This window comes from Centroberyx affinis, unplaced genomic scaffold (assembly GCF_046629955.1).
Source record: "Centroberyx affinis isolate AG114_WGS23_722 - 3 ecotype Tasmania unplaced genomic scaffold, CSIRO-AGI_Caff_v1 ptg001162l_1, whole genome shotgun sequence".
Classification (NCBI taxonomy): Eukaryota; Metazoa; Chordata; class Actinopteri; order Beryciformes; family Berycidae; genus Centroberyx; species Centroberyx affinis.
Genome location: NW_027279693.1, coordinates 21,664 through 35,147, shown reverse-complemented (window position 1 = coordinate 35,147; position 13,484 = coordinate 21,664). Strand labels below are relative to the sequence as shown.

The 13,484-nt window shown below is 42.3% G+C and overlaps 1 pseudogene and 1 gene segment (V, D, J or C); both read right to left on the bottom strand.

Annotated features, from left to right (window-relative positions):
* Positions 1 to 625: 625 nt before the first annotated feature.
* LOC139648109 (Ig kappa-b4 chain C region-like) lies at positions 626 to 11,406 on the bottom strand. The segment is given in 3 exon segments: positions 626 to 1,050; positions 10,371 to 10,448; positions 11,352 to 11,406. Coding segments are annotated over 3 exon segments (468 nt in total).
* Positions 6,648 to 8,527, bottom strand: LOC139648130 (piggyBac transposable element-derived protein 4-like; annotated as a pseudogene).
* Positions 11,407 to 13,484: the final 2,078 nt, after the last annotated feature.

Sequence of the window (13,484 nt, the reverse complement as noted above, 5' to 3'; positions counted from 1 at the left end):
GACTGAACAACCAATGATAACTATAGTTCTAGCACTTTAAATAGATGCGTAATAAGAGGTGGGCACCTTCTTCTAGAAGACAACAAGTTATTATTTCAGTGTTTTCTATGAGATTTGGGCATTTGCACATTCCAGGCTCACAGTTCTGTGAAAAACACACAAGATGTTACTTTAGAGTTTAAACTTATAATGGTGATGCGGATTCAGTATCCTTGTGTTTTAGGCACTGAAGGTGAAAATATGGGTCAAAGGTTACATATTAAGTGAGCATATTGGAATGTTGCTTAGCATAGGTATTTTTCTATTTCGGATGTGTGACAATGCATTACATAATCCCATTATTTATTTCTCCAATCAACACCAATAATTATAAAATCCCATTGATTTTACACTGAGACAAGCTCAATCTCTGTGGTTTAATTGAACCACTGTTACCATTAAGGCAGGATTAGAGACATCTCTAATAATATCCATCGAAACACAACTGATTTGGTGAACAGGTTTTTATTGTCTTAACATATCAGATTATCAGCATTACTGCAAGCAAGGAAACATTACTATTTAAAGATGTAATGAGTCTGGTAAGATGGAGAGAGAGAGAGAGAGTGTGAGAGAGAGAGAGAGAGAGAGAGAGAGAGAGAGAGACTACAGTGCTGAGTGCAGACTGAGAGCAGTAGCAGAGTAAAACCAGTAGCAGAAGTCCCAGTGAGTCAGGTCAGGACTGGGAACACTGGTCTCTCCTCAGTGACTCCGAGAGCGGAGACTGGGAGCCCCGGGTGGCCTCACAGGTCACAGAGCCCACCTTCCCCCACTGGTCTGCAGGGAGCCTCAGGGTGCTGCTCCAGCTGTAGTGGCCGTCCTTCTCCAGCACCCCGGGGCTCCTGCTCTCCTCCCAGCTGCTGCTGCTGCTGCTGCTGCCGTCCACCTTCCAGGCCAGCCTCCAGTCTGAGGGGAAGCCCTTGTTGGCCAGGCACATGAGCGTGGCCTTCCCCTGCTGCAGCTCCACGCTGGAGGGGGGCAGCACCGTCAGGGTGGGGACCACTCGACCCACTGGAGGAGACAGACAGGAGGTTGGAGAGAGAGAGAGAGAGAGAGAGAGAGAGTCAGAGAGAGAGAGAGAATAAAACAAGTGCATATAAGTGAAAATAAACTACATCCTGTGGATTGCAGGCACGCAGATGAAGAAAATGGAGAGGAGGGGAGGCTGCTAGTTCTGAGCATTTTTCTCAGAAGACTCAGTAGTAGGAGAGATTGGATGAAACTGATCTTCAATGTTTCACTTCCCTCTCTGAGCTCAGGAACTATGAAAACAGACAGGCATCATTACTGAACCATGGCAACAGACAGGTTTCACTAGTGAAGATAAAAAACGCACACTCTTGCTCAAATGCATACATTTTAAATATCAAACTGAAATGTCAGTGTTTGATCATTACAAATTATGCACTGGAGCAAGAGTGTGAGTCTTTTTACTTTGTATCTTCCAGAACTCTTTGCTGAAACCAGGAAGTTGTAAGACATGGTGTGTGTTTGCTCTACTCATTTACGCAGGTTTCACTAATGAACCAGGGCAACAAACAGGCTTCATGACTGAAAAAGGCAGTTACAGAAATAGTTTTGTCAACTCACCTAATTACTCCTTGTACTACAGTATGTGATTGAAAATAAATAGTGTAATAACAAGCTAAACTATCATATTATGCAAGTTCCAACATTAATCTTTTTTATTTTTGTATTGTTAATTTTATCTTGTAGTGATATTGATTTCTCTAGCAGTAAACTAAGACATGAGATATCCTTGATATGAAGAAAACTTGTTTATAGACATCAAGCCAAATCTACATCAAATTTTGCATGAATACATTGTTAATCAAGATGATGATGCTGTTTCTAAATGGATCAATCAAGTTACCAATAACTTGATTGATCCATTTAGAAACAGCATCATCACAGTAATCCAAGTCCCTGTTGGAGTCAGTCAGAGCATTTCCATAGAGAGCCACTTTGCATCAGCAGCACCATGCTCCAGTGCTCTGGGAGAGTTTATAGTCCTGAGAGTTGAACACTGGATGACTGACAGCTGTCCTTCATGACAACAGAAGCCACAGAAATCCTCCTCATCAAAACATGACTTTGATCTCCATCCTCATCTGGACTCTCCTCTGCTGCTGCTTCACAGGTAAAGTCCAGAGAATCAAACTCCTCTCCTCGATGAACATCCGTTCCTCTGAAATTAAGCGGAGAAAACCATGATGGTGGTTTATGTTTTTGTCTCTGTATCCTCAGAGTCCAGAGGCCAGATCACAGTGACTCAGCCTGGAGCAGTGAGCTCTGCTCCGGGAGGCTCGGTCACTATCAGATGTCAAACCAGTCAGCCGGTTTATGTTTATAGCAGCTTCCACCGTTTAGCCTGGTACCAACAGAGAGATGGAGAAACTCCTAAACTGCTCATTTCCTCAGCTAGTTATCGAGCATCAGGGATTCCAGGTCGTTTTACAGGCAGTGGATCAGGGACTGACTTCACTCTGACCATCAGTGGAGTCCAGACTGAAGATGCAGCAGTTTACTACTGTCAGAGTTTCCATGTTATCAACAGTCAGCATGTGTTCACACAGTGATAAAGCGTCGTACAAAAACCTCCCTCAGTCACACTGAACAGAGACTGAACTGACTGCTGCAGCTGGAAGCTACTGCAGGAACTGATACAGTTCACTGAGGACACACACACACACACACACATGCACACAAACACACACACACACACACACACACACACACACACTGTGTTCACATACACACACAAACCGACACATACACACGACTTGTTTGGTGAGAATTTATGATGTTGTTCATAGTGTCACTTCCAGTTTGCCTTCTGAACTTAAAACAGCCGACCTCCCACCTCAACAACCTGAAAGTTCCCCCAAATGAAGTTCAAGTTCAAGTTCATTTTATTCATAAAGCACACTTAAAAACAACAATTGTTGACCACGGTGCTGTGCAAGTATATACAAAACACAAATAAAATAAAAATAAAAATAACAATGATGAAAATAAAGATCATACAGAATCAAAAGCTACAGAAATGTGATGGGTTTTAAGGTGCCAATAGCTAGACCATGGAACAGTTAAAAGCTAAAAGCAGGTCTCTCAGGTCAGTGGACCTGAGAGACCTGCCGGAAACTTGGGGGCAGTGTTAATTATGACAGCAAATTTTTATTTAATTTTAGTCATAGTCTTTTGACTAAAATGACGGGTCTGGTGAGAGAGCGAGTGAGTGACAGAGATAGAGAGAGAGAGAGAGAGAAAGACTGTTTGGATCTCTTCCCAACTCGTCTTTCCATAACATTTTCATCTTGTTTTTATTCGTTGACGAAAATGTCAATACATTTCGTCATAGTTTTTGTCATCAATTAATTTTTATTTAGTTATTGTCTCGTTTTTGTCAGCGGAAAAATGTTGCTGACGAAAACTATGACGAAAATGATCCGTCAACTAAATGAACACTGCTTGGGGGTGTAGGAGATCGGAGATACAAGACGGGGTGAGACCAGTGAGGGCCTTAAAAACAAGTAATAGAATCTTGAAATCAATTCTTTGGTGAACAGGGGGCCAATGAAGGGACGCCAGAACAGGGGAAATGTGGTCTCTCTTGGTGCCAGTGAGAAGCCTTGAGGCAGCGTTCTGGACCGGCTGCAGGCGGGACAGGGAAGACTGACTGATAGCAAAATACAAGGAGTTACAATAGTCGAGGCGACGGGAAATGAATGCATGTATAACTATTTCCAGGTCGTGAAAAGAAAGGAAGGACTTGACTTTGGAAATGGTTCTTAGCTGCAGGAAGCTGGATCTGACTACTGAGTTGATCTGTTTATATATATATTGGCCTATTTACAAAGGAGCTAAGGGAAGTGGAGGAGAGGAGAGGTGAAAAAATAAATAAATCAATATTAATAATAAAAAAGGAAAGTTCGGGGAGATAACTATAACGGAAATCTATATAAATCTCTTACAGAAGGTATTGAGCAGAAATAAATACTTTTTTTTTTTTTTTTTAGCTTTATTAGTGAAATTAGTGAAATTACACAACTACAAACTAGATGGAACAGGACAAATAAAGTGCAAAGCAAAGCAAACAGACAAAAAAAACAAAAACAACAACCTACAAAACAAGACAGATAGGAGTTTACATCAGTTTTTGAGTTTGAGAAGAGAGTAGGTGTGTGTGTGTGTGTGTGTGTGTGTGTGTGTGTGTGTGTGTGTGAGAGTGAGTGTGTGACAATGAGAGCGAGTCTGTGTGAGTGCGTGAGAAATAAATACTTAATAAATGATGATAAAAGATAGTTTGTTCCTTGTATTTCTTCATTCTCTCTTGTGCACGCATATAATCCTAAAAGCATGAAGTTTCTTGGGACTGCCAACTCCCATACACTCGCTAGTGGAGAACCCTCTGGCCCTCGACTGCAGCCTGGCTGCCTTCATGAAGCGGTTCCCAGAGACAGAACTGTTTGCGGAGACCAAGCCTGTCACTGATGGGTTAGACGGTCGGTCTTTGCTCAGTGTCCAAGGAACTGCAGGAGGGAGAGGAGACCAGGGGTTTGTGTATGGCTTCAGATCTCTCCAGTCTTCTCCTCCCCAACCATGGGCTGGTGACTCTGCTGCTGTCCAACCACTTCTGACTACAGTAGGTTTACTTCAGCTAAATAAAACAGTGTGTAAGAAAGTGTTTGTGAAACTATAGGTTGGGACCCCAAACTTGAAGCCTTAAATTCCAGGCCTGTTTCTACTGGCTCCTCACATGCCAACAGTACCAGCAAATTTATATTAGTCCAGGTCAAAGATTACAAAGTCCTAACTACCTAAGCTCCATCTGCACTGGGTTCAGGTGAGCCAACCAAAATCTTCTGTTCTAACACAGGAAAGAGCTGTGGTGCAGGAGTCCACCATCAAATGCATCCTGGTGGAACTTTTCCAAGGCAGAGATAAGACTCTGTACCGGTCGCAGCACCTGCAGAACCGCACCTTTGAGGAGGAGATGGTGCAGCACATCCACTCCCTGCTGCAGAAGGATGCGGCCAAGTACCAACACAACAGAGTCTTCCTCCCAAACCTGGAACGCCTCACCGACCCCGAGCAGGAGGTTTGTTTTGATTTCATTTGGGGTGAAAACAAAAACATCCAATTTTTAAAAGGAACATGAATTCACTTCAAACTCACTTCACTGACATAACGCAACTCAATATCAGGAAGATGTCCCTAATATTTCCTACATTCAGTGCAGTTTTACTGCAAAGCTGAAACTCCTTAACCATGGTACTGTGTAAACTGTAACTTTCCTGAAACACAGGCCATTTCCTACTGCTATGGTATGAACATGATGCTCAGAAACAATGCAAAAGGAAACATCAGCTTTAGCTTTTCATATCATTTTACCTCAGAGAAGAACAGACCAACCGTCCAGGTACAAATAAGATCTGACATTTTGTTTTACTCGACAGGTTGCTGCAGCAACAACAGAGCTGAAAGAGAAGAAGAAGAAAAAGTGTCTCTCTTGGCTCTGTGGCCTCTTCAGGCGCAAGAGGACATAGACAGACACACACACACATTGTATTGTTGTATTATTGTATTGTATCGTTGTATCCCAAACATCTCTCTCTGACCAACTGAGAAACCTCACAGGATGAGGAGCCATGATTTGCCTCCATATAGTGCTTGGCTGTGGCATATCACCATATCACCAGTTGGATGGCTGTTTTGTGTATTTTGACAGATGACTTATTTTGACCAACATATGCACAATAAGCCTGATTTGCTGATGCTGCTGATTGCTGCTGATATATCAGTAGAACACTATGTTTTATTCTTATAATATTGTATTGTATAATTATGTAATTGTTCACAAGATTGTAAACCTAGTGAACATTCTCAGTGAATATACTCCCACCTTAACATGTCAAGGTGATATGATGATTCTTCTTTTTTTATATACTTCTTCACTGCAGAGCTTTATTTCTTTAAATAAAATTTTTCCTGAATATCAGCTGTGCCTTCAACTTTTCTGTGATGTTTTGGTCAAATTGGACCGTTTTCATGTTTACTATGTAATAACTAGCAGATTATTTCTCATGTTTACAAAAGGCTTCATGATAGTTTCAGCATAGGGTTTTTAACCCTTGTGTGGTGTTCATATTGCTGTTATTCAGCCAGTGTTCGTGGGTCTGGTGGACCCGCTGCATTTTTGGGTTTTTAATTCAACACAATCAAACAATTTTATGTTAAAATACTCAACAGATGTTTACTTCATCCCAATTACAAGCAATATAAACAGCATATATGGTTAATATTTGCCGTTTACCTTTGTTAGATCACATTTATGAATTAAAGTGCTACTCGTTTTTTGTTTCTTTTTTAATAAAATGTAATAAAAAAAGAAAATCAATTATAATCAAGATATGAGTGGAAAAAATTCAACAAATTTACAAATGAAGCAAGGCTTTTCATAACTATTGATTTTTATTTATTTGAACTTCATTAGAAATTTAACCCATTCAGGTCAGTTTACACAACACAAACCGAACACATACAGTAACCATGTCAGTCTAGACAACACATCAGCCCCATTGAACACATTGCCTTTTCATACCAGCCTATACAACACATGAGGGGCAGAGTTTTACTGTGTGTGTGTTGCATATGTACTTCTTGCACTTGATGCATGTATATTGTGTTTCTCTGTCCATCTTGGGTCCACACACTTCGCAGCACTTCTTTTTGTTGCTGCTGGCCGCAACCTAGAATAATGAAAAGATCAGGAATTTTACTAACACCTCTCTCTCTCGCAAGGCATGAGTGTCAGACATATACTGCAACAGCATCACACACTTACTTCAGGCTCTGCAGATGGTGGTTCTGTAGGTCGGGTGGATGGGGCACCAGCATTCTCCTCCTGAATCCTCCTCATGATGGCTGCAGAGGCTGGGGTTCTTGGAACATGTTGTCTTCTCTGGATTTGAGGTCTCACCAGTGCCTTTCCCAGTTCCTCGAGAAAGAGGCGTCTCCTCTGGAGCTTCCCTCTGTTCCACTCTGGGTTCAGTGCCATCCAGATGACAAAGGCGTTGTACGCTGAGATGTCCAATATGTCAAAGAATATCACCAGTGGCCAGCGTAGGGTCCTCCTTTTGCAGCTGTAGGCAGTCACCAGCTTGTCCATGTTGTCCACCCCTCCTTTTGTGGCATTATAATCCATGATGATCTCTGGTTTTTGATGCTCCTGGCCACAGATTCTCCCATCCCTGTGCAGTGTACTCATGAGTACCACATTCTTGCCTTTCTTTGGCACATAGGATACCAGGGACGTGTCAGCCGTGTACACAAACTTGGAAGACTTGACAGGCCTGTTCTTTGTAGTCACCAGTTGGGGTGGGAGCTCAGACTTGTTTTTCCGTATCGTTCCCACCATGGTCAGCTTCCTCTTTAGGAGCTCCTGTCCCAGCTTGTGCGAGGTAAAAAAATTGTCGCATGTGATGTTGTGTCCACTGAGTCCCTGAGTCATGTCCAGGACAACTCTCATTCCTTAATTTTTCTCAGGGGCTCCTCCATCAGGTTTCCCTGTGTAGACTTGTAAGTTCCAAGCATATGAGGAAGTGGCATCACAGGCAGCCCAGATCTTTATACCATATTTTGCAGGTTTAGATGGTATATACTGCCTAAAGGGGCATCAGCTGCTCATCAATGGTGACATTAGGCCCAGGGTTGTAAAACAGGGGGAGGCGGTGCACCCACTTGTCCCACACTGTCCTGATGGCAGCTAGCTTGTCTCTCTGCCGTCGAGCTGGTCTGTCGTCTCGGTTATCAAAGCGGATAATCCTGGACATTATGTGGAAGTTTTCCAGAGACATTGTTGCATGGAAAAGTTCTCTGCCAGTTTCTGCATCCCACAGGGATTCTGTGGATTCCCTCCAGCAAGGATAAGAACCCCAAAGTAGGCATGTAAATGGGTTTGGTCCATCTCCTTCCACCTCTCTCCAAAAACACGCCTTCCTTCTAAATTAGTGCAATCCAGAATCATTTTCTGGATGGAATCTGGGATGAAAAGCTCAAAAGAAGACTTGATGTCCTGCACATGAGTAACTGCCATCTGTGTTGGCCCTGGTTGCATCCTTATCACATTGGCAGCCATGCGGGGTGGCTCATTTCTTGGGCAAGAAGACCATTCAATTTCACAATTTTTTGACATCCATATTTCTTCACTTGCTAGCTGCTGACGGGCTTGTTCTGGTCCTGGGGCTGGCTGCTGACGGGCTGGTCCTGGGGCTGGCTGCTGACGGGCTGGTCCTGTGGCTCGTATTCGTTTTGGAACTAGCTGATGCTCAATCTCATCCTCTTCTTCAAAGTCACTGTCAGACTCTGAATTTTCAGAAATGTGATCCTCACATTCTGAAACCTCTTCCTCTACATCATCATCAAAAGCTTCTCTCTCTTCCAAAATCAATCGCAAGGCCCTCTGAGCAGAGAATCTTTTGGCCATCTTGATCAGTTGTGATAAGGAACCACACTGGCAAAGCTATATTTATTGTGTCCCGCCCCCAATTTGCAGCTGGGATAGAGTATGAGAAAATAAAGATTGGTTCCCGCAAGACAGAGGGTAAAATGTGCGGGAATGTGACAGCAGACGGTGTTGGTGCTTGAATTTTGCAACAATGTTGCAACCTTGTGCGGGAACGGCAGGGGCAGAAAACACACAACGCACAAAACTCACACTTACACTCACACTCACACACACACACACACACACACACACATACTAACAGCAGGCCCAGACAGGAGGAGGACAGAGTGAAGGTACACAGGACCTACAATTTCCACACTTTTATTAGCCCCGGGTCCAGTGGACCCGAACATCCTGTATGTAATATAAATGTGTAGGGGGTGTACAGTGTGTGGTCATTGAAAATGTGTTCTGATATATGTTCTTCACAGAAAATGAGCCAAGACCAATGAGTCTGAGTTTGAAAAAATAATTAATCGTATCATTTTTCTTTTGATAAAAAATGAAAACGGGTCCCACAGACCCGAACACCATACAAAAACCCACTGTCACCATGCTGCTTGGGTTTAGAAAATAAATAAGCCCCATTCCATATATACATGAGTCTCTATCACTCAACTTTGACTCAGAACTTTTATTTGCAATGCAATAACACCAAACCCTACTCCATACATATCACATATATCTGTGGTGACAAAGTTGTCTTGTCCCTCCTGTTAGTTTAAATACTTCAGAAAGTGTCCCGTTTACTCTAATTCTTGCATTTGGATGTTGATACATTATTTTTAACCATGCAATAAACTTTTCATGAAATCCAAATGCTTCACACGTTTCAAATATAAATTAATGTCGAATTAGTTAATAAGTCAAGTCAAGTCAAGTCAAGTTTATTTATATAGCCCTTTGTCACAAGCATGTCTCAGAGGACTTTACAGAGAATGTGTCTAGCTAGGTCTAACTAAACACAATCAATGGTGAACAAAGTTATGTAGGACAAACATAGCAAGAGCAGATTTAGCAAGACAAACAATCTACCTATTCTACATAGCCTAACCTACCCGGCACCCCAGCCTTAGACCCTAAATGCACACAAGGAAAAACTCCTTGGGCGGGCTGATGCAAATAGGGATCCCCCCCCCCCCGGGACGGCTTATAGTGCAATAGGTGTCGGGCAAAACATTGGCAGAGTCATGGGCAACAATAATGACAGTAGAAAACAGAGAGAGACAAAAAGACAGTACCGGTCTGCTGACAGAAGACTGCACAGGAATCTGAGAGAGGGTGGAGAAAACCAGCCGTACACACACACACACACACACACACACACACACACACACACACACAGAGCTGTGCAGAAGCAGCACAAAAGCCAGACGTATTTAGGCACAGACACGCTCATACAGACTGTGTTGAACCCAAGCCAAGGTAGGTCGTATGATTGTGAGAATAAATAGGTTTTGAGTCTAGATTCGAAGATTTCAACAATAAGGCTCTACGTTAAAAAATTTCAAGAACATTTTCTTTCAGACAGTCTTAAAGAGGAAGTCTTTGTCAATAGAAAACTTTATAAAATCAGAATATTGTCTACATTCATTTAGGAAAAATTAAATGACATGAATCTACCAACAGACAAAAATAATTTTCAGTGCAACCATTGGTGTAGTTTTAGTTTATATTAGGAGACATGAAGAGCTTAGTGATCGCTGAAATAATATTAAATTCCAAATCTAAACAGCAATATCTTCAAGTAAGGGTTACATTTATTGAATGAAAATAAAATGAATATTGAATATGAGCTCATGGAGAAATCAAAGGTACTTACAGTTAACATCCAGTCTGGTTCCTCCACCAAAAGTCAACCACAGTGATACAAACTCATTGAGCCGCCGTACAAAAACCTCTCACTCTAGAGAGACACGGCTCTCTCACTTTGAGAACAACAAACTCACAAAAATCACTCTGTTTGTAAAATCATGATAGTTGACATATTAAGTAGAAAAAACCTATCAAACTATGCCACAGATTTCAAACATTTATCAATTTTGGTTTGTATATTGTTTTGACATAATTGTCTTGCAGTGATATTGATTTCTCTAGCTGTAAACTAAAACAAGACAGAAGACATTTTTTTCAGCCAATTCCACATAAAAAATGAGCGCTGATACATTGTTAATGAAGAGTTTGGTAACTTGATTGATCCATTTAGAAACAGCATCATCACAGTAATCCAAGTCCCTGTTGGAGTCAGTCAGAGCATTTCCATAGAGAGCCACTTTGCATCAGCAGCACCATGCTCCAGTGCTCTGGGAGAGTTTATAGTCCTGAGAGTTGAACACTGGATGACTGACAGCTGTCCTTCATGACAACAGAAGCCACAGAAATCTTCCTCATCAAAACATGAATTTGATCTCCATCCTCATCTGGACTCTCCTCTGCTGCTGCTTCACAGGTAAAGTCCAGAGAATCAAACTCCTCTCCTCTATGAACATCCGTCCCTCTGAAATGAAGCGGAGAAAAACATGACGGTGGTTTATGTTTTTGTCTCTGTATCCTCAGAGTCCAGAGGCCAGATCACAGTGACTCAGCCTGGAGCAGTGAGCTCTGCTCCGGGAGGCTCGGTCACTATCAGCTGTCGAACCAGTCCCAAGGTTTATGTTTGGAGCAGCAGCACCCACGGATTAGCCTGGTACCAACAGAGAGATGAAGAAAGTCCTAAACTGCTCATTTCCTACGATAGTTCTCGAGCATCAGGGATTCCAGATCGTTTTACAGGCAGTGGATCAGGGACTGACTTCACTCTGACCATCAGTGGAGTCCAGACTGCAGATGCAGCAGTTTACTACTGTCAGAGTTACCATGTTATCAACAGTCAGCATGTGTTCACACAGTGATAAAGCGTCGGACAAAAACCTCCCTCAGTCACACTGAACAGAGACTGAACTGACCGCTGCATCTGGAAGCTACTGCAGGAACTGATACAGTTCACTGAGGACACACACACACACACACACACACACTGTGTACACATACACACACAAACTGACACATATGACTTGTTTGGTTAGAATTTATGATGTTGTTTATAGTGTCACTTCCAGTTTGCCTTCTGAACTTAAAACAGCCGACCTCCCACCTCAACAACCTGAAAGTTCCCCCAAATTAAGTTCAAGTTCAAGTTCATTTTATTTATAAAGCACACTTAAAAACAACAGTTGTTGACCAAGGTGCTGTACAGGTACATACAAAACACAAATAAAATAAAAAATAATAGTAACAATGATGAAAATAGCTAGACCATGGAACAGATAAAAGCTTTAGGTCAGTGGACCTGAGAGACCTGCTGGAAACTTGGGGGCAGTGTTAATTTTGACAGCAAATTTTTATTTAGTTTTAGTCATAGTCTTTTGACTAAAATGCCATTTAGTTTTAGTCATATTTTAGTCAGAATTGTTTTGGTTTTAGTCGACCAAATATTATAAATTTTTAGTCGACTAAATCTACAGTAGATTTAGTCGATGAAAACTAACAGGGGTAGTTGAAGTGTAACGCATCATTTAAACGTTTCTCTTGGATTTCCAAGTCATTTTCTGTATATAGCCTATACACAGATTGCTCTACATTTATCCATATGACTGTTCTTCTTTTCTCCCAAACGCTGGCTGTGGCAAAGACATTTCTGAACAGTTTATGCTCGTTCATCAGGTCTTTTCATCAGGTATTCTCTTATATTGTTAATTTATAGGCTATTATCAATAAAGGATCCCATTACCTGGATGACTGAAAAATGATCTAATGTACTCCATTTTAAATAGTTCCATTTGTCAAACAAATAACTAAACTGTAGTGCTCCCTTTCAAGTACTTTATGTCAAAGATAACATAACTTCAAAATATAAACAGGTCCAGACAGGTCCAGACTGTCCCTGTTCCTCCTCAGGACCAGTCCTTCTCCTTCTTTGAAAATATTTTTCAATATTAATCTGGATTGAGGGAGCAAAGATTCAGAGTCAGAGTTTAAAAAGTTAATAAACATTGAACAAAAAGTTCAGAAATTTGTGTTTGGTAGATTATTTCTCTGTTGTAACAATGCTTCTTGGCAATACATGTTATACCGTTGGAAAGCCTGTTTATTTCCCTTTTAAATGGTGCCCCATTTGTAAGGAACATGGATTTGTGGGATGAGCAGCACAGTGGGTTGCACTCATGAAAAATTTGCCAAATCTTCTCTGCCAATGCCAAACAGCTTATTCTGCTGTTGCTATTGACTCTTGTTGTGAGCTTCCGGTACCCCCAGGTGCTGACAATCAGGTACCTGATTGGCACCTGATTGGCAGCACCTGTGAGCATGGGCCCTGCTACAGTGGTCAATTGGTGTCTGCTCCAAGAATCGGCATGCCACGTTTGTCTGATCTCGATAAGGCCTGTGCGATAGGGCGACTTCAAGCTGGTGTTCCACAAAAGCAAGTTGCGGCATTATTTGGAGTGAGCCATAGTACCATCTCCAAACTGAAGGCCAAGTTCCATGAAACGGGGGATGTCAGAGACAGATCGCGAAGTGGGCGTCCCAAGAAGAAGACACCCCAAGAAGACCGGTTCCTCACCCTTTCAGCACTTAGGAACCATAGGCTGTCTTCTACAGATTTGCAGTCAAGGTTTGCAGGACGATATGGCACACGGCTCTCGGCCCAGACAATCTGGAACAGACTGCACGCAGCCGATCTCCGGGCTCATAGGGCTGCCAGGAGGCTTGCCATGACTGCCCTTCACCGTCAGGCCCGTTTGCGCTGGTGTCGGCAACACCTGCACTGGAACCTGAACATGTGGAGGAACGTTATGTTCAGCGATGAGTCCAGATTCTGCCTACGGAAGTTGGATCGTAGGGTCAAAGTGTGGAGAAGACGGGGAGAACGCTATGCTGATTGCTGCACCGATAGAGT